Here is a 23,029-nt window from a genome sequence, read left to right on the forward strand (position 1 = left end):
CTGTCAGTAATGACCTTTATTAGAACTTCAACAAAACCGTTCTTCCTTTTAAAACAAGTTATGATTTTATATTTCTCTTGGAAAAGAAACCAGGTTGGCAGGGGTCCACATAGTTAGCAAAATAATTGATGGATTATCCCCAGATCTGTCACTGGGGGTGAGTGCTTGATTGGTTCTGCATTCCTTTCATCATTTTTGTTTGTTTGCTTTTGTCGCCCTAAGTGCGCCAGGTATGCCTAGATGTGGATCCCAGGCTCACTATGCCACTTGATTCAAGCTAGTCTGGCTGATTAAAGGTGCTACCCTGAAACCGGTCCTAGGATACTTGTTTCCAGTTCAGGGAGGACCTGGCCTGGGAGTTCGGGCTGGACTGTTCCCATGGGGATCAGGGTCAAGACTGATTTGCATATGGCTGGGTTAAAACTGGGGTGAAATAGTGAGCAAAAGAAACAATGCATTATACCTAGATCTGTGACTGGGGGTGAATGTTTGATTGGTTCTGCATTCCATCCATCATTTGTGTTTGTTTGCAGGTTCAAAAGAGAGGCAGAGAAAAAGAAAATCACCAGAGAGGGGAAGAAAATGAGCTGGATCTAAGGAGCAGGTCCAGCGCACATGGTTGCAGCAATTTTCCAGTGCGGTCTGAGGGGAAGGTACACATACCCAAGGATGCAGTGAAGGATTTTGTTGGGCAATGACATACAGCAGTGATTCAGGGGTTATGAGCTGGCATTGAAAATGCACAGGGTCCCTGAGAGAGATTGGGGGGGCGGGTCTGTGGAAGTACTTCTCAGTGGAGGGGAGGGACCCCGTGTTGGCCTTTGAAGTCCAGAGGATCAGATGAGGCACCAGGCCATGAAGGATGCCTGATCAATAGGTGTGGTCTCACCCCAGAGAGTTACAGGATAAAGTTTAGTGAGACTACTAAGCTTTGGTGCCAAACTCAGGTGGAATATGTTGATTCTTTCTGCAGAGCACTGGACGGTTGGGTAAAGGGCAGCAACGTAACAAAGTATCAGGGGCTGTACAATTTGCTTGCATGGGAGTACTTTTCAAGTCATTGTTTTTCAGAGCTGCACAAGCACTTGATTGACAGCAAGCTTACTGACCCCAGGAAGCTTGCCAAAGAGGTGGACCGCTGGCTCTACACCAGGGTCCAAAAAAAGCTGTATGTGGGAGGACTCAGCCAAGGTTGGGGAGGGTCCCCAACAGAAGAGGGCGGGGGGACAAAGATAAAAGTAAGGCATTCCCAAAAGGGCCCCATCCAGTTCCCAGGGTAAGGATTCCAACCACCTTTTGAAAAGAAAAGTTGGTTGCCTTCTGGAAAGCCTGTCGGGAAGGGACACCTGAAGTGTTTCACCTGTGGCCAGGAAGGGCATTTCAGGGCAAGTGTCCGAAGCAGATACACACCCCCACCAGTGGACAGACACTAGGGACGGCGAGAGTAGGGCTTGGGGAGGAGTTGGCCCAAGTTAGTGGTGGGGAGCCAACTGAGTTAACCCTTGTCTCCCTGAGAGAGGATGAGGTGGTCCAGAGAACCCTCAAGCCTGACAACACTAAGAAGTGCAGGCAGTGGGTGACCATCAATGTGAGGTCGGTAGAGGCTCTGAGAGACACAGGAGCCAGTATGGCAGCTGTCCACTGTCACCTGGTGCCTCAGGAGCAGGTAATCACTAATGTAGTCCAACAGGTTGTAGCAGTAGACAACAGTTAGTGCCAATGTCTGGTGGCTCAGGTTCCCTTTGAAAAGGGGGATCTCAGGTTCCTTGAGGGTAGCTATGAGTCCATCCATGCCTATTGAATATCTGCTAGGAAAAGACCTGGAGCACACTGCCAGGAAGGAAGTGGAGCTCAGGACGCTCTTGGAGATGTTGGGATTGCCAGAGTGGGTGTGCATGACCATAAAGTCCACGGCTGCCAGAAAGAGTGATCAGGAGGACCTGGAGCCTGAAAGAGTGGCCCAGGTGCCTGCCAGGAGGAGGAGGGGCCATGGGTGTGGGAAACCCGCTTCTGAGATTCCCACGGTCAGGGAGGAAGCTGAACCTGAGAGGAACGCCCTGGAACATACAGGGGAAGAAGTATCCAAACTGGGGGATCTGCCTGAGCTGACCCATTAGCAGTAAGGAGGAGGACCCACCAGGGAGGAGAATTGTGCAGCCCAAAGAAATGTGCCCCTCTCTGAAGGAGCTTCAGAGACAGGTCGAGGCCCAGGCAGCTGGTGATGCCTCTGGATCTCATCAGATTTACTGGGAGAATGATCTCCTGTATAGTGAGCCTAAGGTTGCTGAACCTTGGGCAGCCCATGTGCTGGTGGTAACCCAGTGTTTCAGGGCCTTCCCACTCGGTCTGGTTAATGATGTGCCCTGGCAGGTCATTTGGGGCAGGACAAGGACTTTGACAAGCATGTCGCTCACTTCTATTGGCCTCAAATGAGGAAGACCTCAGATGTGTTCTGCAGGACTTGTCAAACCTGCCAATCTGGGAAGAGGTGCAGGGCTCCTCTTCAACCATTTCCTGTCATGAGCACCCCTTTTAAGTGGGTGAGCATTGACATTGTGAGGCCTCTGTGTTAGAAATGGGGTTTTTGGTTGGCAGTTAGGTTGCCCTCTGTCCAAGCAAGAACCCTCACTCTAGTCAGGGTAAGTCACACACAATCCAAAATCAGCCTGTGCTCACCCTCCGGTAGCTTGGCACGAGCAGTCAGGCTTAACTTAGAAGGCAATGTGTAAAGCATTTGTGCAATAAATCATACAACACCATAGTATAACACCACAAAAATACACCACACAGTGTTTAGAAAAATATAGCATATTTATCTGGATAATTGTAGGTCAAAACGATCAAAGTTGCAATACGAATTTGTAAAGATATCACTGAAAAGTGATATTAAGAGTCTTTAAGTCTTTAAAAAGCAATAAAGTGTCTTTCAAGCACAGAGTACCTGGTTTCTGGTGGGAAATCTCCTCAGAGGGCCACAGGAGAAGAGATGCGTGGAAAAAGGGGTGTGTGCGTCGTTTTCCGCTCAGCACACACAGACTTGCGTCGTTCTTTTCCACGCGGGGAAGTCGGGCGTCGTTTTCCGGCGCGCAGACAGTCTCTTTTTGTGGATCGCGAGGATTACCAGATGTCCCGGGTCTGTGCGTGGATTCTCCTGCTTATTTTCCGGCTGCGCGTCGTTCTGCGGGGCTGCGCGTCGAAGTTTCGATCTCACGGTAGGCGTCGCGTCGATTTCTCCTTGGAAGTCGGGCGGCGTTGTCCTTGCGAGGCCGTGCGTTGAAATTTTGGTCTCACGGCAGGCGTCGCGTCGATTTCTCCTTGGAAGTCGGGCGGCGTTGTCCTTGCGAGGCCGTGCGTCAAAGTTTCGCACTCACGGTAGGCGTCGCGTCGATTTCTCCTTGGAAGTCGGGCGGCTTTGTCCTTGCGAGGTTGTGCGTCGAAGTCTCGATCGTCCCGAGGGCGTCGCGTTGATCAGCGTCGGTGTGCGGCGTTTTTCTCGCCGCGAAACAAGCTGTGCGTCGAAATTTTCGGCGCACGGAGCGTCCACGTGAAAGGAAGAAGTCTTTTTGGTCCTGAGACTTCAAGGAACAGGAGGCAAGCTCTATCCAAGCCCTTGGAGAGCACTTTCACAGCCAGACAAGAGTTCAGCAAGGCAGCAGGGCAACAGCAAGACAGCAGTCCTTTGGAGAAAGCAGACAGGTGAGTCCTTTGAGCAGCCAGGCAGTTCTTCTTGGCAGGATGTAGTTTCTGGTTCAGGTTTCTTCTCCAGCAAGTGTCTGATGAGGTAGGGCAGAGGCCCTGTTTTATACTAAGTTGTGCCTTTGAAGTGGGGGTGATTTCAAAGAGTCTCTAAGAAATGCACCAAGTTCCCTTTCAGCTCAATCCTGTCTGCCAGAGTCCCAGTAGGGGGTGTGGCAGTCCTTTGTGTGAGGGCAGGCCCTCCACCCTCCCAGCCCAGGAAGACCCATTCAAAATGCAGATGTATGCAAGTGAGGCTGAGTACCCTGTGTTTGGGGTGTGTCTGAGTGAATGCACAAGGAGCTGTCAACTAAACCTAGCCAGACGTGGATTGAAGGGCACAACAAGTTTTTAGTGCAAAGAAATGCTCACTTTCTAAAAGTGGCATTTCTAGAATAGTAATATTAAATCCGACTTCACCAGTCAGCAGGACTTTATATTACCATTCTGGCCATACTAAATATGACCTTCCTGCTCCTTTCAGATCAGCAGCTGCCACTTCAACAGTGTATGAGGGCAGCCCCAATGTTAGCCTATGAAGGGAGCAGGCCTCACAGTAGTGTAAAAACGAATTTAGGAGTTTTACACTACCAGGACATATAACTACACAGGTACATGTCCTGCCTTTTACCTACACAGCACCCTGCTCTAGGGGTTACCTAGGGCACACATTAGGGATGACTTATATGTAGAAAAAGGGGAGTTCTAGGCTTGGCAAGTACTTTTAAATGCCAAGTCGAAGTGGCAGTGAAACTGCACACACAGGCCTTGCAATGGCAGGCCTGAGACAAGGTTAAGGGGCTACTGAGGTGGGTGGCACAACCAGTGCTGTAGGCCCACTAGTAGCATTTAATCTACAGGCCCTAGGCACATGTAGTGCACTCTACTAGGGACTTACAGGTAAATTAAATAGTCAATCATGGATAAACCAATCAATAGTACAATTTACACAGAGAGCATATGCACTTTAGCACTGGTTAGCAGTGGTAAAGTGCTCAGAGGTCAAAAGCCAACAACAACAGGTCAGAAAAAAATAGGAGGAAGGAGGCAAAAAGTTTGGGGATGTCCCTGTCAAAAAGCCAGGTCCAACATGACCCCCCACCAGCCTAAAGCCAGGGGAGAACAATCACTAGCCTGATGTACTTCCCTGTTTGAGGCGACAGAACAAGGACCCAGGCCCACAACAGCAGGGGCATGCTCCAGTTCTTCGCCTTCCTGACTCCAATTGGATCCCTCTGTCCATACTCTCAGGGCCCACTAAGCCCATCCATGGGGAACCTTTCTCCTTTCCTGCGGATCCCATCTGTGCAGCACCTAACCTTACATTGCTCACAGATGTATCCCAGGAGCAGGATAGTACCACCAGGACCAACACAGTGGTGTTGCCCATTCTATCCCCGGGGTGGGATACTTGTCCCCTCCCCAGGGATAACTCTGTCCACCCGGACAGCAAGCCACAGTGATTACTGACAGCTGCCAGGGATGAGAGCCAGGCCCCAGGCCTCTCAAAGCTCTCCAACCACTGTGGCTGTGGAGAGTGGGGGGCGGTAGCCCCAGGTGCTGGGCACCCTTTAACCACTCTCCCTTCCACCAGGTCAGGGATGACAGCCTGAACCTGGTCCTCCCCTCTGGGGCTTTGTACCCTCCCTCTTGGAGCGGTACCCCCAGAGTCCAACATGGCCAGGGGGCTTACAGAAGTCGCCCTGTACCATTCCTCCACCAGTGCAGGGCTGTTAACCTGCCACTGGCCCTCCAACCTGGGGTCTATACCTTCAGGTTGGACTAGGGCCCGGGGTGAGGCTTCCCTCCCCCTGCCCTCCCTTCTGGGGTCCAGCACCCTCCAACTAGGAGTGGCCTCCTCAGAAGACAACATGGTAGGGGCACTGTTATCAGTAGCCCCTCCCTCCAGGTCCGGGGGGACACCCTGAACCTGGTCTTCCAGCCCAGGGTCTGTACCCTCAGACTGGATCACCGCCTGGCAAACCAGGACTTCCTGGGAGGCACACCTACCCCCCACCAGGTCAGAGTTTAACCTCTGCACCTGCCCATTCAACTCAGAGTCACCACCCTGAAGTTGAACAATTGCCTGGCACGCCAGGACTTCCTGGAGGGCACACTGACCCTCCACCAGGTCAGAGTTTAACCTCTGCACCTGACCATTCAACTCAGAGTCACCACCCTGAAGTTGAACAATTGCCTGGCACACCAGGACTTCCTGGAGGGCACACTGACCCTCCACCAGGTCAGAGTTTAACCTCTGCACCTGACCATTCAACTCAGAGTCACCACCCTGAAGTTGAACAATTGCCTGGCGCACCAGGACTTTCTGGGAGGCACACCTACCTCCCACCAGGTCAGAGTTTAACCTCTGAGCCTGGTTCCCCAACCCAGGGTCACCACCCTGAGGTTGGGCAATTGCCTGGCACGCCAGGACTTTCTGGGGGGCACACCTACCCCCCACCAGGTCAGAGTTTAACCTCTGAACCTGGTCATCCAACCCAGAGTCAACACCCTGAGGTTGGACAATTGCCTGGCACAGCAGGGCTTCTTGGGAGGCACACCTACCTCCCACCAGGTCAGAGTTTAACCTCTGAACCTGGGTATCCAACCCAGAGTCAGCACCCTGAGGTTGGACAATTGCCTGGCACAGCAGGGCTTCTTGGGAGGCACACCTACCTCCCACCAGGTCAGAGTTTAACCTCTGAACCTGGGTATCCAACCCAGAGTCAGCACTCTGAGGTTGAACAATTGCCTGGCACGCCAGGCCTTTCTGGAGGGCACACTGACCCTCCACCAGGTCAGAGTTTAACCTCTGAACTGGGCCATTCAACTCAGAGTTACCACCCTGAAGTAGAACAATCGCCTGGCACGCCAGGACTTCCTGGAGGGCCCACTGACCCTCCACCAGGTCAGAGTTTAACCTCTGAACCTGGTTCTCCAACCTAGGGTCACCATCCTGAGGTTGGACAACTGCCTGGTACACCAGGGCTTTCTGGGGGGCACACCTACCCCCCACCAGGTCAGAGGTTAACCTCTGAACCTGGATATCCAACCCAGAGTCACCACCCTGAGGTTGAACCATTGCCTGGCAGGCCAGGACTTTCAGGGAGGCACACCTACCTCCCACCAGGTCAGAGTTTAACCTCTGAGCCTGGTTCTCCAACCCAGGGTCACCACCCTGAGGTTGAACCATTGCCTGGTAGACCAGGACTTTCTGGGAGGCACACCTACCTCCCACCAGGTCAGAGTTTAACCTCTGAACCTGGCCATCCAACCCAGAGTCGACACCCTGAGGTTGGACAACTGCCTGGCACGCCAGGACTTTCTGGGGGGCACACCTACCCCCCACCAGGTCAGAGTTTGACCTCTTCACCTGGTAAGCCAACCCAGAGTCACCACCCTGAGGTTGAGCCATTGCCTGGCATTCCAGGACTTTCTGGGGGGCACATCTACCCCCCACCAGGTCAAAGTTTAACCTCTGAACCCGGTTATCCAACCCAGAGTCACCACCCTGAGGTTGAATCTTTGCCTGGCATGCCAGGACTTCCTGGGGGGCACTCTCACCCCCCACAAGGGACACGCCGTCCCCAAGGGCCACACAAGAGTCTGGTTGGCGCAGGTCTCCCGACCTCTGCCCATCCGGCAGAGTCTGGGTTTCCCCCAAACCAGAAACGGTCTCACCTGGGTCATTCCTGGGGGGCTCTGCTCTCAGAGCTGACCCCTGACTTTCAAGATCCTCCACTGGGGTCTGCCACCCCCTCTCAACCCTATGTCTGGACTTCTGCACCCCCTCACTAGGAGTGGTACTGCCAGACACCAGAACTGTTGGGATGCTGTCTACAGTCATCCCCCCAAGTTCTTCGGACACTGCGGGGCTTCCCTCAGAAGGTGGCCCTACGGTACAGGTTAGGCTCTGAGACCTACCTGGGACACTACAATCCTCTCCCACCTCACTTGGTCGGGAACCACCTAGACCACTCCCTTCAGGAGCACCCCCAAATGCCTCTCCAGACTCTCTGGTACTCACCCAAAAGTCTGCCTCCACTGTAAGTTCCCTGGGGTCAGAGAACTCACACTCCACCTGGTGTTGGCGTAGCTCTGGAAAATAAGGACCAGACATATGCTCTCCAGCAATTACATCACTCTGCCCTTCACATGTATTAACCACAGTACCCTTCACCCAACCACCTAGTAACTCAGCCTTGGAAAAGCACTCTACATCACCCTCTTGAGACTGGTGAGACAGTTTCTGTCTGTCCCTGACACTCAACCCAAACTCTTCTGGGATGTCTCTACACTCTATATCCAGGACGTCCACCAGGGGGGAACCCTTTTCTCTGTCACTCTCTGCTAGAGTCAGTAAAGTGTCCCTCCCCCCAGTAGGAATATGACTCCCTGTGCCAGTTCCCCAATCCTTCTCAGGGACCCTGTGCATAACGGGAACTACCTCATACCCTTGAACTGCCTGGGGTGTGTCAACTCCCTTCTTCAAGTTGGGCACCACATCTCTGGGCTTGTGCCCTTCTTCAGCAGTACTAGATGCAAGATTTTTGCTGCCACCATCTGAACTGGACTCAGCCCTTCCGGCCTCCAGTTTCAGCTCTTTACAGCTCAGCTCTTGAGCTGCAATCTTTTCTTCTTCCAGGGCTAAAAGTCTTTTTGCCTCAACCTCTGCAAGATACTCCTCTAATTGTTGCTCCTGTCGCCTTTGACTTCGGAGCCATTCATCTATTTCTGGGTCACTGTCCAACTCTGAGTAGCCTTCCTCCTCATCTGAGTAGTCTTCCTCCTCATCTGAGGGGTACTTAGTCATTTGGTTTCTTGCTGCCTCTCTCTCTGCCCATCTTTCCTCCCCCCAGACTATGTAGTGATGGAGCATCTCCGCTTTAGTAGATCTCCTTGCTACAGGAAGGCCCCATTGTCTGCAAAGCTTCCTTAGGTCAGCCTTAGTGAGGTGGTCAGTACGAACAAAGAATGAGTAGGTAAGCAATCCCATTTTGATAAGATCTTATCAGCAAAAACCAAAATCCAAAGTCCAAAATATCAATAGTATATCCAGGAGGACATCAGAGAACCAAGAGCCAAAAAAAAGATGAAAAATCAAGTTGACCTTCCACTGTGGGTAGGTAGTGAAATACTTAGCTACTGTATGTCACTGCACAAACACAAGTCCTATCCTCACCGCTGATCACCAATGTTAGAAATGGGGTTTTTGGTTGGCAGTTAGGTTGCCCTCTGTCCAAGCAAGAACCCTCACTCTACTCAGGGTAAGTCACACACAATCCAAAATCAGCCTGTGCTCACCCTCCTGTAGCTTGGCACGAGCAGTCAGGCTTAACTTAGAAGGCAATGTGTAAAGCATTTGTGCAATAAATCATACAACACCATAGTATAACACCACAAAAATACACCACACAGTGTTTAGAAAAATATAGCATATTTATCTGGATAATTGTAGGTCAAAACGATCAAAGTTGCAATACGAATTTGTAAAGATATCACTGAAAAGTGATATTAAGAGTCTTTAAGTCTTTAAAAAGCAATAAAGTGTCTTTCAAGCACAGAGTACCTGGTTTCTGGTGGGAAATCTCCTCAGAGGGCCACAGGAGAAGAGATGCGTGGAAAAAGGGGTGTGTGCGTCGTTTTCCGCTCAGCACACACAGACTTGCGTCGTTCTTTTCCACGCGGGGAAGTCGGGCGTCGTTTTCCGGCGCGCAGACAGTCTCTTTTTGTGGATCGCGAGGATTACCAGATGTCCCGGGTCTGTGCGTGGATTCTCCTGCTTATTTTCCGGCTGCGCGTCGTTCTGCGGGGCTGCGCGTCGAAGTTTCGATCTCACGGTAGGCGTCGCGTCGATTTCTCCTTGGAAGTCGGGCGGCGTTGTCCTTGCGAGGCCGTGCGTCGAAATTTTGGTCTCACGGCAGGCGTCGCGTCGATTTCTCCTTGGAAGTCGGGCGGCGTTGTCCTTGCGAGGCCGTGCGTCAAAGTTTCGCACTCACGGTAGGCGTCGCGTCGATTTCTCCTTGGAAGTCGGGCGGCTTTGTCCTTGCGAGGTTGTGCGTCAAAGTCTCGATCGTCCCGAGGGCGTCGCGTTGATCAGCGTCGGTGTGCGGCGTTTTTCTCGCCGCGAAACAAGCTGTGCGTCGAAATTTTCGGCGCACGGAGCGTCCACGTGAAAGGAAGAAGTCTTTTTGGTCCTGAGACTTCAAGGAACAGGAGGCAAGCTCTATCCAAGCCCTTGGAGAGCACTTTCACAGCCAGACAAGAGTTCAGCAAGGCAGCAGGGCAACAGCAAGGCAGCAGTCCTTTGGAGAAAGCAGACAGGTGAGTCCTTTGAGCAGCCAGGCAGTTCTTCTTGGCAGGATGTAGTTTCTGGTTCAGGTTTCTTCTCCAGCAAGTGTCTGATGAGGTAGGGCAGAGGCCCTGTTTTATACTAAGTTGTGCCTTTGAAGTGGGGGTGATTTCAAAGAGTCTCTAAGAAATGCACCAAGTTCCCTTTCAGCTCAATCCTGTCTGCCAGAGTCCCAGTAGGGGGTGTGGCAGTCCTTTGTGTGAGGGCAGGCCCTCCACCCTCCCAGCCCAGGAAGACCCATTCAAAATGCAGATGTATGCAAGTGAGGCTGAGTACCCTGTGTTTGGGGTGTGTCTGAGTGAATGCACAAGGAGCTGTCAACTAAACCTAGCCAGACGTGGATTGAAGGGCACAACAAGTTTTTAGTGCAAAGAAATGCTCACTTTCTAAAAGTGGCATTTCTAGAATAGTAATATTAAATCCGACTTCACCAGTCAGCAGGACTTTATATTACCATTCTGGCCATACTAAATATGACCTTCCTGCTCCTTTCAGATCAGCAGCTGCCACTTCAACAGTGTATGAGGGCAGCCCCAATGTTAGCCTATGAAGGGAGCAGGCCTCACAGTAGTGTAAAAACGAATTTAGGAGTTTTACACTACCAGGACATATAACTACACAGGTACATGTCCTGCCTTTTACCTACACAGCACCCTGCTCTAGGGGTTACCTAGGGCACACATTAGGGATGACTTATATGTAGAAAAAGGGGAGTTCTAGGCTTGGCAAGTACTTTTAAATGCCAAGTCGAAGTGGCAGTGAAACTGCACACACAGGCCTTGCAATGGCAGGCCTGAGACAAGGTTAAGGGGCTACTGAGGTGGGTGGCACAACCAGTGCTGTAGGCCCACTAGTAGCATTTAATCTACAGGCCCTAGGCACATGTAGTGCACTCTACTAGGGACTTACAGGTAAATTAAATAGTCAATCATGGATAAACCAATCAATAGTACAATTTACACAGAGAGCATATGCACTTTAGCACTGGTTAGCAGTGGTAAAGTGCTCAGAGGTCAAAAGCCAACAACAACAGGTCAGAAAAAAATAGGAGGAAGGAGGCAAAAAGTTTGGGGATGTCCCTGTCAAAAAGCCAGGTCCAACACTCTGGATCCCAAGAGAGCCATAAACAACAGGTTTATCCTGGTCCTGGTGGACCATGGCACCTGGTATCCAGAAGATATCCCTCTCAGGACAGTGACTGTGCCCACCGTGACCATGGCACTTATGGGGATCTTTACCTGTGTGAGTTTCCCCAAGCAGCTGATATCTGACCGGGGTATCAATTTCATGTCATCGTACATGAAGGCCACATGGAAGGCATGTGGTGAAACCAACAAGATCACCACGCCTTACCACCCCTTAGGCAAAGTGTTGGTTGAAAGTTTCAATGGTACCCTGAAGGGCAAGATTACGGGTCTCTCAAAACCCATGAGGTGTAGGTGGGACATCCTGTTACCATGCCTGCTGTTTGCCTACAGGGAGGAACCACAGAAGGGGGTTGGCTTCAGCCCTTGTGAACTTCTATACGGGCACCCTGTGAGATGGCCTCTCCGTTTGGTGAAAGAAGGATTGGAGCAAGCTCCCAATGAGCCATCCCAGTATGTATTCAGTTACATGCTGTCTTCAGGAATCAGACAGCCGCTTAAACAAGCTCGCACAGTAGAATCTGGAAGCTAGCCAGGAAGATTTGAAACAATGGTATGACCAGAATACCACTCTGGTTGAGTTTCAGCCTGGCCAGGAGGTGTGGGTGATGGCCCACTAGAGCCCTGTGCTCTTGAAAGCCATTAGTCTGGGCCTTTTTCAGGTGAAGGAGTTTAAGAGCAATGTCACCTACCTTGTGGACATGCAGACTTCTAGGAAGCTTTTGAGTGTGTTGCACATTAACCGCCTCAAGCCGCACTCCAAGAGGTCCGAGTGGACCATGCTCTTGGTCACGGATGATGGGGTGGAAGAGGAAAGTAAACCTCTGACCTCCTGTCTTCCAAACAGCAGGATGGGTCAGTGGATGGTGTACTCATGACATTGACATTGGGGACAGCCTACCTGTTAAGCTCAAGTCTTACCGGGTGACTGATAGAGTGATGAACAGCATCAAAGAGGAAGTCTCTAAGATGCTGGAGTTAGGGGTAATTGAGCACTCCAACAGTCCTTGGTCCAGCTCAGTGGTTCTGGTCTCCAAGGCTGCTCCACCTGGTGTCACACCTGAACTGTGGTCCTGTGTTGACTACCGGGGGCTTAATGCCGTCACCAAGACTGACGTGCACCCCATTCCCTGAGCTGATTACCTCATCGACCGGTTGGGAACTGCAAAGTTCCTCAGCATGTTTGATCTAACGTCTAGGTACTGGCAGATTGCCTTCACCAAAGTGGTCAAGGAGAGGTCAGCGTTCTCAATGCGAGAGGGGCATTACCAGTTCCATGTTAGTGCTTTTGGGTTGAAGAACACCCCTGCAACATTCCAGAGGCTGATCAACCCGGTCCTGGCTGGGTTGGAGAACTTTAGTGCCGCCTACCTGGATGACATTGCGGTCTTCAGGTCTAGCTGAGAGGACCACTTACACCACCTCCAGGAAGTGTTGCGGGCTTTGCAGAGTACTGCCCTCACTATCAAGGCCAGTAAGTGCCAGATAGGGCAGGAGTCTGTGGTGTACTTGGGACACCAGGTAGGGAGCGGCCATGTGGCGGCCCTTCAAGTCAAGATTGACACCAAGACCCTGACAGAGGTGAGAACCTTTTTAGATCGCACTGGGTACTACAGGAGATTCATCAAGGGGTATGGCACCATTGTTGTCCCCTTGACGCAGCTGACTACCAGGAAACAGCCCGTCACATGAACTAGACACCAGTTTTAACACCTTGAAGGAGGCCAAGTACACAGCACCCGTGCTCAAGCCTCCTGACTTCTCCAAAGAATCTGTGGTACAGAGAGATGTATCAGAGCATGGTGTGGGAGCTGTGCTCTTACAGATAAACAAAGAGGGCCTAGATCAACCTGTACCTTTCATTCATAGGAGGTTACTTTCCCTGGAACGGAGGTGGAGCGCAACACAAAGGTAAACTTTGTGTGGTCTGGGCACTGAAGCAGCCAAGACCCTACTTGTTAGGGACTCACTTCCGGGTTCAGACAAACCACAGGCACCTCAACTGATAAATGCAGATGAGAGGTGAGAATCCTAAACATCCTATCCCCCTACAGAGAAAGGACTTTATGGTAGAACACCGCCCTGGCGCAGAACACTCCAAAGCTGATGGTCTATCCATGTTCCTCCACCTCAGAGATCAGAGGTTGGGCAGTTCTCTTGGGCGGGGGGGGGGGAGACGTGTTAGACCTGTCAGCTCTTGGCATGGTTTAGACTGTCTTTTTGGATTCTGACCTCCTGTTCTTGATCTTGTGCGGAATTTCATTTTTTATGGCTTTATGACTCTGGATACTTTACCACTGCTGTCTAGTGCTAAAGTGCAAGTGCTCCCTGTCTAAATTGTATTGATGATTGGTTTATCCATGATTGGCATACTCGATTTACCAGTAAGTCCTCAGTATAGTGCACCATGAGTGCCCAGGGCCTGTAAATCAAATGCTACTTTGGGCCTGCAGCACTGATTGTACGACCCACATGAGTAGCCCTCTAGATATCTCAGACCAGCCACTGCAGTGTCTGTGTGTGCAGTTTTAACTGGCAGTTTGACCTGGCAAATGCACCCACTTGCCAGGCCCCAGCCTTCCCTTTTACTACAAGTAAGTCACCCACAAGGTAAGCCCAAGGCAGCCCCACAGGCAGGGCGCAGTGTATTTAAAAGGTAGGACAATGTCTTGCAAGGCATCTCTCTCCTATAGGGTAACATGGGGATTGCCTTGAAATATATTTTAAGTGTAATTTCCCATTAGGAGCAGATAGAGATATGAGTTTGGGAGCTCTGAGCTCACAACTTAAAAATACATATTTTGATTAAGTTATTTTTTAAACTGTAAGTTTGAAAATGCCACTTTTAGAAAGTGGGCATTTTCTTGCATAACAATTATATGCCTTTGCCTGGCTGTGGAATACACGGCTGGATCAGGATGACAGTCTGGGTGTTTGTGAATTCACTCTAGACAGTCACACAAAGGGAGCTGAGACATGCCCTGCGTATCCTGATGAGTCTTCCTGGGCTAGAGTGGTGGGAGGAGCTGACACATTGCACCAGAATAGGGCTATGCCTGTCATTACACAAAGCAGTCTCCAACCCTCTGAAGTGTGCCTGGTGCCAGGGCAGGAAAGGCAGGGGCTTGTGTACTACAAGGATTTTCCTTTGAAGTTTGCCTACAAAGGCAGAAAATAGTATAAAGATTGGGCCTCTGAGACCACATTAGAACACTTCTTGACTGTGGACATTCTGCCACGAAGAAGAGCTGGATGCTGTAAGAGGAACTGCCACTCTGCCTGTTGCTTTGTTGTGCCAGCCTGCTGCTTGCTGCTTCTGTCCCGGGAGTGAAAGGACTGGACTTGCTTTCTACATCCTGCTTCCAAAGGTTGTCCATGGGCTTGGACTAAGCTTGCCTCCTGTTAGAAGTTTCAGGGACATGAAAGACTTCATCTGCCAGCACCTAGGCTTTCTTGCTGAGAGTTCTGACCTGCCAAGTGGTACCAAATCCAGTCATCAGGCCCTTGTGAATGAGTTTTTGTGTAAACAAGAAGAAACCAACCACCTTGACTCCAGAGCGACTTCGGAACTGGCGCCACTGTTCGACTTTGCGCCACTATCTGCACCGGAGCCACCATTACCACTGAGTGCAACGACCATGACCGACTCCACAGCCTGATGCAGCACCTCCTAAGTCCTGCCACAGCATGAGTCCCGATTGCTGTGTCACTAACATCTGTGGCCCTGTGGTGTGATTGCAACACCGCAAAGTCAACGCCTCCTGTATTGACCTGCTTGGTTCATTGAATTTGCCAGATCGTAAGGAACCAACACCTGGCCACCAATGCTGCATCACCTCCCCTGCAACTGTGAGGGACCAAGGCCTCACCTCCCCTGCCTAGCAGTAGGAAACTGATGCCTCACCTCCCCAGTAGCAGTAAGGAGCCGATGCTGCACAGGCTCCAATGATGCCTCACCTCCCCGACTCCATCCAACATCTTTTGTTCCTTGTTTTCCTTAGGTACTGTACCTGGGGTTCATGTGACTCCATGGCTGGTCTGCACTTCCTAGCGAGTGGCGTGGGACTGGTGAGAACGACTGCACTGAGACGTCATGATAGCCCCAGTTGAAGCTACTGTGTTTCTAAGTGCTTTACTGAGATTTAGGCCCTCATTACGAGGCTGGCGGTCATCAGACCACCAGCCTCGCTATGGCAGTCTTACCACCACGGACCCGGCAGTAAAGGCTGCCGCATTACAAGTTGTGGGGTTTGGCAGAAACCAAAACTCCACAACGCTGCCTGGTCCGCCGGTGCAGTCGCACCAATGCGGCCGTCGGTGAGCACCTCCAACCCTGCGACATGCCATAGCCTGCCGGCTGGATTACAAGGCTGCGGCCCGCCAGGCTTTCCGTGGTGGTCCCCCTGCCACAAAAACTCTGCCGGTAATGCACCCATTCCTGTTGCTAGCACACACATGCACACATGTCCCCACACTTCCATGCACCCCCCACCAGTCCACTCACTTCCAAACACCCCCAACCGTAAACATCCATCCAAACACCCACACCGCTGTCACACTGACATACACACACCCCCCTCCACAAACATTCCCCCCTCCACCCTGCACTGCATAATACGCTCACCCGCTCTCCCCGTTCACTCACACAAACACAAACACGCACACATACACCCACAAACTCCCTCCCGTCTCAACAAACACTCACCCTCACCCCATCCACAAATAATTGCTTACACACACAAACACATCCACACCCCGCACCCTCCACGCACGCATTCACACACTCCCACCTCCGTATCCACACACTTGCATACATGCACCCCCGCTCACTCGCAGACTTGCACACATGCACCCACATTCACACACATACATGCACACACCACACACCTGCACCCAACACTCCCCACCCCCCTCATTTCAGACGATCACCTTACCTTTTCCGGCAAGCTGGTTGTCCAGGATGGGATGGATCCTGGTGGTTTTGCACCACCAGCGCCACCACACCAACAAAACTCCGCCAAGCCGTGTTACGGCTCGTAATACGGCGGATGAAGTCATGGTGGCGTGGCGGTGCTGGCGAAGCACCCGCCTCTTCAACTCCATCGGCCAGGCCGACGGAATCGGACTTCAGCCCATAAGTGGGCGTAAGTCCTTGCACGACTCCAAATATGGCTGACAGTGGTCTTTGGAAAGGACTGCAGAAGCCATAATGAGGGCCTTAATCTTTTAAAATTCCTATTGTTGCTTCTGTATGTTGGAGTTTTGTTGTTTTGGTCTTGTTTTACTCAGATAAATATTTGCTATTTTTCTGTACTGGTGTGGAGTACTTTTGTGGTGTTTATACTGTTTTACTGTGTGTACGAATACTTTGCACATTGCCTCTGAATTGAGCCTGACTGATTGTGCCAACCTTCCAAGGGTCTGAGCAGGGGTTATCTTAGCGTGTGGCTCCCTTACCCTGACTAGAGTGAGGGTCTGTACTTGGACAGGGTGCAAACCACTGCCAACTAGAGACCTCATTTCTAACAATATCTAATGCTGTTCAACAATATCTTTGTATATAATATTGTTTACTTTAATATAGCTGTGTTAAGTATAGGATTTTAATTAATTTAGTATATATAAGACATACTCATTTTAGATGTTGGTATTAATGTATTTGAAGTAGCTCTTTAAAAATACTTTAAATTGTCATTAGAATTATGTTAAAGTGTCTTTCTCTTGATTATTTTCTCAGTACTGTGTTTTTATTTTGACACCATTTTTAGAGATATATAAAATTTGTTGAACTTTTTAATGTCCTTAAATAATTGTTATTTGTGTTTGTTAATTTTAATTACTTAAAGTTATTGTGAGTATTATTAATGTAATTTTGTAAATACTGGTTAAATATTTTATAAATATGTTTATGTACATTTATTTCATATTTAGTACACAGTTTTAATAAGAACTATTTTGACAATTTTCATTTTTAAATTTAGTGATGTATATGGCTATAGCTAATTTTTATTTGTACGTTATCGTTAATATATTTTATTTACTATTGTTTAAACATTATTTGTTTAATAATTTTAAAGTTTACATACACATATATGTATAACAATATATACTCATGCTGTGCAGTAACTATAACTGGAACCCTCAAAAAGCACTGCTAATTACCTCCCATATTACATCATTCATGACATGGTCTATGACATCGATAGCTTGACTGCAATATTTCAAATGACATCACTGATAACAACACTGTACATGGCAGGGTAGCAACTTATAGCTACCTTATAGCATGAATTATATTTACTTGAGGTATCTATAACTTGTGAATTTCAATGGTTTTGTTTATTTACAATTGTATGTTTTAAATGACATTTTCACCCAACTATAACGTCCGTCTAACCTTTGTTTTTTTCACTGAATAGGGGCCTCGCCCCCCCCCACCTTTGCCCCTCATTTAGAGTGTCTGTCAGGCTTAACAAAGGTCAGCCTGACAGACACTCTTCATGTTCAGGGCAGGCAGCCAGGAGCAGACATATGTGATTTGCCCAGACTCCTGGCTGCCTGAGCTGAACTTTGCTGGGCTGAGGAGGTCACAGCTCCTATGGGTCTGACCTCCTCGGCTCAGCAAAGGTGCCTCAAGGCCCTCCCCTGTGTGATGAGGAAAGAGTCACCTATTGACTTCGACCTGGGTGCTTCAGGTTTAAGCCCTGAAGCGCCCAGAGCGAGTGTTAATTAGTGACACTTTGTCACAGAGTGGGGTGGGGTCAGCAGCCTCACTGACCCCATCCCACTCTGTGACAAGGCTGGAACTGCTACCTTCCCTCAGGTCAGCCAATGAGGGAAGGCAGCAGTCCCAGCCCTTCTGGGACCTCCGAGGCTGAAGGTAAGTGTGTGTGTGATCTTTTTAAATGAATGTTTGGTGCATGCGTGTTTGAATGTTATGAGTGTTGTTAATGGATGTGCATGCGTGCATGCATGTGTGTGAAAGAATAAGTGTGTGTGTGATCTTTTAAAATGAATGTTTGGTGCATGCATGTTTGAATGTTAGCAGTGTTGTTAATGGATGTGCGTGCATGTGTGAAAGAATGAGTGTGTGAGTGTGTGTGTGTGTGTGTGTGATCTTTTAAAATGAATGTTTGGTGCATGCGTGCATGTTTGAATGTTATGAGTGTTGTTTATGGATGTGCATGCGTGCATGTGTGTGTGAAAGAATGAGTGAGTGTGTACTTCCCACCTGCCCCCCTCCCTCCTAAAGCTGCCGGCCACCACTGATATATATATATATATATATACATACATATATACATATCTATACACATTTTATTTACATTACTTGTTAAAAATAATTTTAATTATATTATTTAATAGTTTAACAATATCTTGGTAAGTTAGGTACACAGTAAGTAAAATCAATATTTTTGTAGACAATATTTTTGACACAATATTGTTGTACACGTTATTGTCATACCACTGGTAAAACACTGTAAAACCTTAACTCAATGGAGACATCACTCTCACTAGAACTTGCAATACAAATTAACCTCTACATCAGCCTTACTGATCTACCAAGCTGAAAATGTGCCACAGTCCTAAACAAAGCATTTAACAATATACAAGCTTACTGGCCAGGTCTAGTCTGCCGTGATCATTCAACACTGGGTTGCTTATCTGGGCAAACATCCATTTCACATTCATGCAAATGTTACACTGAGCATTTCAGAAAAAAAGTCCCATAGCACTATAAAGTAGGATTTAGATGTATAGCCCAGGCAAAACACTGGGATCATAAAGCACTAACTTACTTTGATCATTAATGACTCAGTGGAGGATCCTGGATTCCAGTAATGATTCAGTGGGGGCCAAAAGGTTAGGAATTTCTGGGCTAGGGCACCAAAAGGCACCACAAAAGTCAAATTTAATAGAGTGCATTCTGGTAATGCACAAAGCATGACATGCCCCACTTAATGACTGTTCAAGACAATATTGGAAATATTAGTGAATAATGGGTTCATTGAGGAGGAAGAATAATTTCAATAATTGGCCCCTGTGATCCTGATGACTAAGGCCAATGGGGCAGGGCCGGAACTAGAATCAGGCAGCACTAATACCTTCAGTCTTACAATTTACCTTCACAAGTATGAACCTCACTCTCATCATCCAATTCATCAATACCCTTGTGATACAATTTCATATATCTTCCTCAACATCTTACATTCTCAGAATTTTTCCCTATTTTTTCTCATGTATGTAACACTGCGAATTTCTAGTGAAATACATGCTATGTGACTAACATAACCAGGATGCCACATCTCAAACATTCAATTTGTCCTCTCTTGTTTATGGTTCTTCGCTCAGCTCCTTAGTATTTGTGTGAGACATTTGCCATAGATGAGTGGATTACTAGTTTCTGCATGCTCAAATCAGAAGAAAAACTCACATTAGGAGCACCATCTTTGTGTCCAGCTTTCACAACCAATTTCGCTCATTGACTGTAATCACATCACCAAATATTTCATCAATGTAAACAGGCTCTCCAAACTTCTCTTCTACTTTTTTTGGTACAGAACCCCCTTTGTTGATTTTCAGCACCAACCTCAAACTTCACCTAACAAACATATTTCCGTTTATCAAAATTTTGCTTTTGTCTGCACTGGACTTCGTACACATTTTTCCTGAGTATTTGTGTGAGACATTTGCCATACAAGGTTAGATGAGTTTGCTTTTGTAGTCTCAAATTTGGAAATATAGTTTCCAGAGATACTAATGTTACACCCTTCTAATACAGACCTAGATGTTTGTTTACAAGTTTACAGGTCCAGATAGTTGATGTAATATTTAACAGACCCATTAGTTTTCATTTATGTAATTTTTGTATGTTTTCTGTTCATTCTTATTTCTATTTGTATTAGGCTTGTTTTTTTTTTTTTTATAACATAACGCGTTAGTAACTTAGTTTTAGTAAGAGTTTCTGTTTATGTTTGTGTTTGTTAAGTAAATAATGCATGTATTATCCTGTGATTATGCATTTCATGGAATGTTAATGATGCAATGCATGGAATGTTACAGTTCAAAGAGCGGACACCGATATGAGACAGAGAAGGAGATAGGGCGGTCCTGTGAAAGCTCAGTGCGATGTAGTCTTATTAAACATTCTTACTTACTTCTTAGTGGTGAGTCTCTACAGAATGTCACTGCCAACAGAACTGTTAAATAAAGGATGAACTTGTCACAACGGGCTCTCATCATTTTTCACCACCTGATCCAGCTCCTGCTTCTTATGACTTAAGTGGTATGTTCTTTGTTCACACATATGATCATACATATGATGTACGAGGATGCATAAATCTATGCTGACTGATCAGTAATAAAACTGATAGTGGCAGCTCACATAACACCAGTTGATATAACGGGCTAACGGAGAGAATGCATCAGACCAGATTTGCTAAATGCCTTAAAGAAGATTGAGGCCCCTAATGCAGAGCATGGCATGTGACATCTATTTAAGGTGGAATCATTAAAAACATGTAATTATTAGTTTTTTTCATTAGTAGAATACAATTTCAAGTTAGACTAATATGAAGACTCTACTCTTTGAACATTATTAAACTGAAATCTAAAATAGATGTAAAAGATATCTTCACTTCTTTGTAAGAGGGTTACACCTAGCAGAGCTGAGCATCTACTACGGCAAAACACTAACTGAAAATCAATTTGCAGTTTTACCACCAGATTACCCATGAACCCTTTGTCCACACCTTAAACATTAATTCTAAGTCCTCTTACCCACAACCACTGTTTATACTCACGGATCACCACAGGCTATGGCCATGGTCCTTTATTCACTATTGGTTGTTATCTTCTTCATCCGCCGCAGGCTATCCACCTGGTCCGCAACTGGCAAAGTTCATGGCCCACCACTGGAGACCCTCTGTGTACAACTTCTTGTTGGTCACGTACTAGTCATCCTCCTACTTCATCATCATAGTCACATGATGCACCACTGGTTAGCCTCTTGACACTTAATTGCTTATCCTTCAACCCCAATCCTAAGGTTTTAGCTTTTCTGCCTAATGTTTTTTTTAATCTTTATCTCTGACCCCTTGCTCTCTCCCAGCTGTTTCTCTCTTTGTCGATTCTCCTCTATGTGCTTCTCTCACCTCCTTCAAGCAGTTAAGGAAATGCAATTCAAAGTAAATTTACAGTGTGCCAAAATTGGTATGCCAGCTTAGCAAGTTATTGTGTTACTTATATGTCCCTACCTGATGAATACTGTTAAACAGATTCCAATCGTAATCAGTTAATTGACAGGCTAAATCTTTAGAGCTGATGAAGTCCAAGATTTCGGACGTGCCAATATTTGGTCCCAGTTGATCAGGATGAGGTGCCTGTACATAAGGAAAGAAAGCATCCAATTGTTTTATCCTTTATTGCATTACCCGATAAATTATTACCAAATTTAGATGGTGTAAACTTAGTGAAAGTGTCATGATGACATCATTTTCTTTATTTTGACAGAGTATTTTTACTTGACCCTTTCTCTTCCCTATTACTGGATAAAATCATAATACATAATGGAAGCCTGATGTAAAGAAAAATAAAACATCTTCGGAGTGTTGGCATCCTTTACAGAGGGAGATGACACTGGCCCTGTAGTCTGAAAACCCCTCTTTGCGGGGAACATGCTGGTGTACATGGGCTCACTGTGCCTGTTCTGTTGATATCATGCCAACTATTTTTCCCCCTCTCTCAGACCATAATTTATACCATCTTGGCGTGGACTCAAATGTCCCCTGTGCACTGTAAGCAAAATCCCGGGCAGATAAAAAAAAAAAGTTTTGACTAGTCCACCATATTATGGCAGATCAGTCAACACCTCACCACGGAGGCAAGAACTGCTTCCCCTCCCCCCAAAAAAAGCCGTTATCACACCTATATATGGCTGATCGATAATTGATCTATGTGAATCTATAGTGATGCAGGCCAATATCACTCCTTATCTAGCATTCCCCAGACAAATCAACAGAGTAGACAACAAACAGAAAATACTTATATTCATTTAGTATATTCAAAATCATCTACCTAAATGATACAGAATCACTGACATGAGACTGTTATATACATTCAAAAACACTTAGAAAACATTCAATTTTGACACTCCCAAGTACAACAAAACGACTTCATATAACATATAAAAAGTTGAACATAAAACATGCGTCCGTTCTCTCTCTTCTAAGTGGTTCAACAAACACCTTATATGGTCATTACTACTTCTTACAGATGGTTGACAGAGTACCCGACCATGAAATTGCCGTCAACATTTTGACCCAGTGTAAATGTGCAATTTGTTGTGTGTCACAGCGGATCTTAGTCAGGACTATAGAGTCAAAAACAGCCTACGAAGACAAGAGAGCGACTCACATAAAAATGGTCTACAAAATGTGTATTAAAAAGGAGGACGCACTAGGACACTCAGCTATGTATGAAATGACTTCGGAGTGCGTGGGACAAAACTCCTCCCATTGAGGATGGAGTTCACAAAGTGGATAAAAAATGTATCCACACCTATCAATACAAATTCAATAGAAGTATTGCATCCTATTACGCCTGTAACCTAAACCAAAAAGGAGGCAAAAGGAAAATTCTGCTCACAAATCAAATGCTTTTTCTTTTCTCAGTCTGTCCCAGCAAGGGTTATATGCTCTCCTCACAGTCCCCAGTGATTTCTATGCGTCACGAAAGTGTGTATTTCTTACTAAATGCATCCATGTCTTTTACACTTAGAAACAGTGGTGTCGTTTAT

At 47.5% G+C, this 23,029-nt stretch overlaps 1 protein-coding gene across 1 annotated transcript in view; it reads right to left on the minus strand.

Moving 5' to 3' along the window:
• RAPGEF3 (Rap guanine nucleotide exchange factor 3) overlaps window positions 1–23,029 on the minus strand; it is a 1,225,478-nt gene that overhangs the window by 256,349 nt on the left and 946,100 nt on the right. Inside the window, exon 20 of the mRNA XM_069231039.1 lies at window positions 21,489–21,614. Coding sequence (XP_069087140.1) covers window positions 21,489–21,614 — 126 coding nt within the window. The remainder of the gene's footprint in view (window positions 1–21,488; window positions 21,615–23,029) is intronic.

The sequence above is a fragment of the Pleurodeles waltl genome, chromosome 4_2 (genome assembly GCF_031143425.1).
Source record: "Pleurodeles waltl isolate 20211129_DDA chromosome 4_2, aPleWal1.hap1.20221129, whole genome shotgun sequence".
In the NCBI taxonomy this organism is placed as follows: Eukaryota; Metazoa; Chordata; class Amphibia; order Caudata; family Salamandridae; genus Pleurodeles; species Pleurodeles waltl.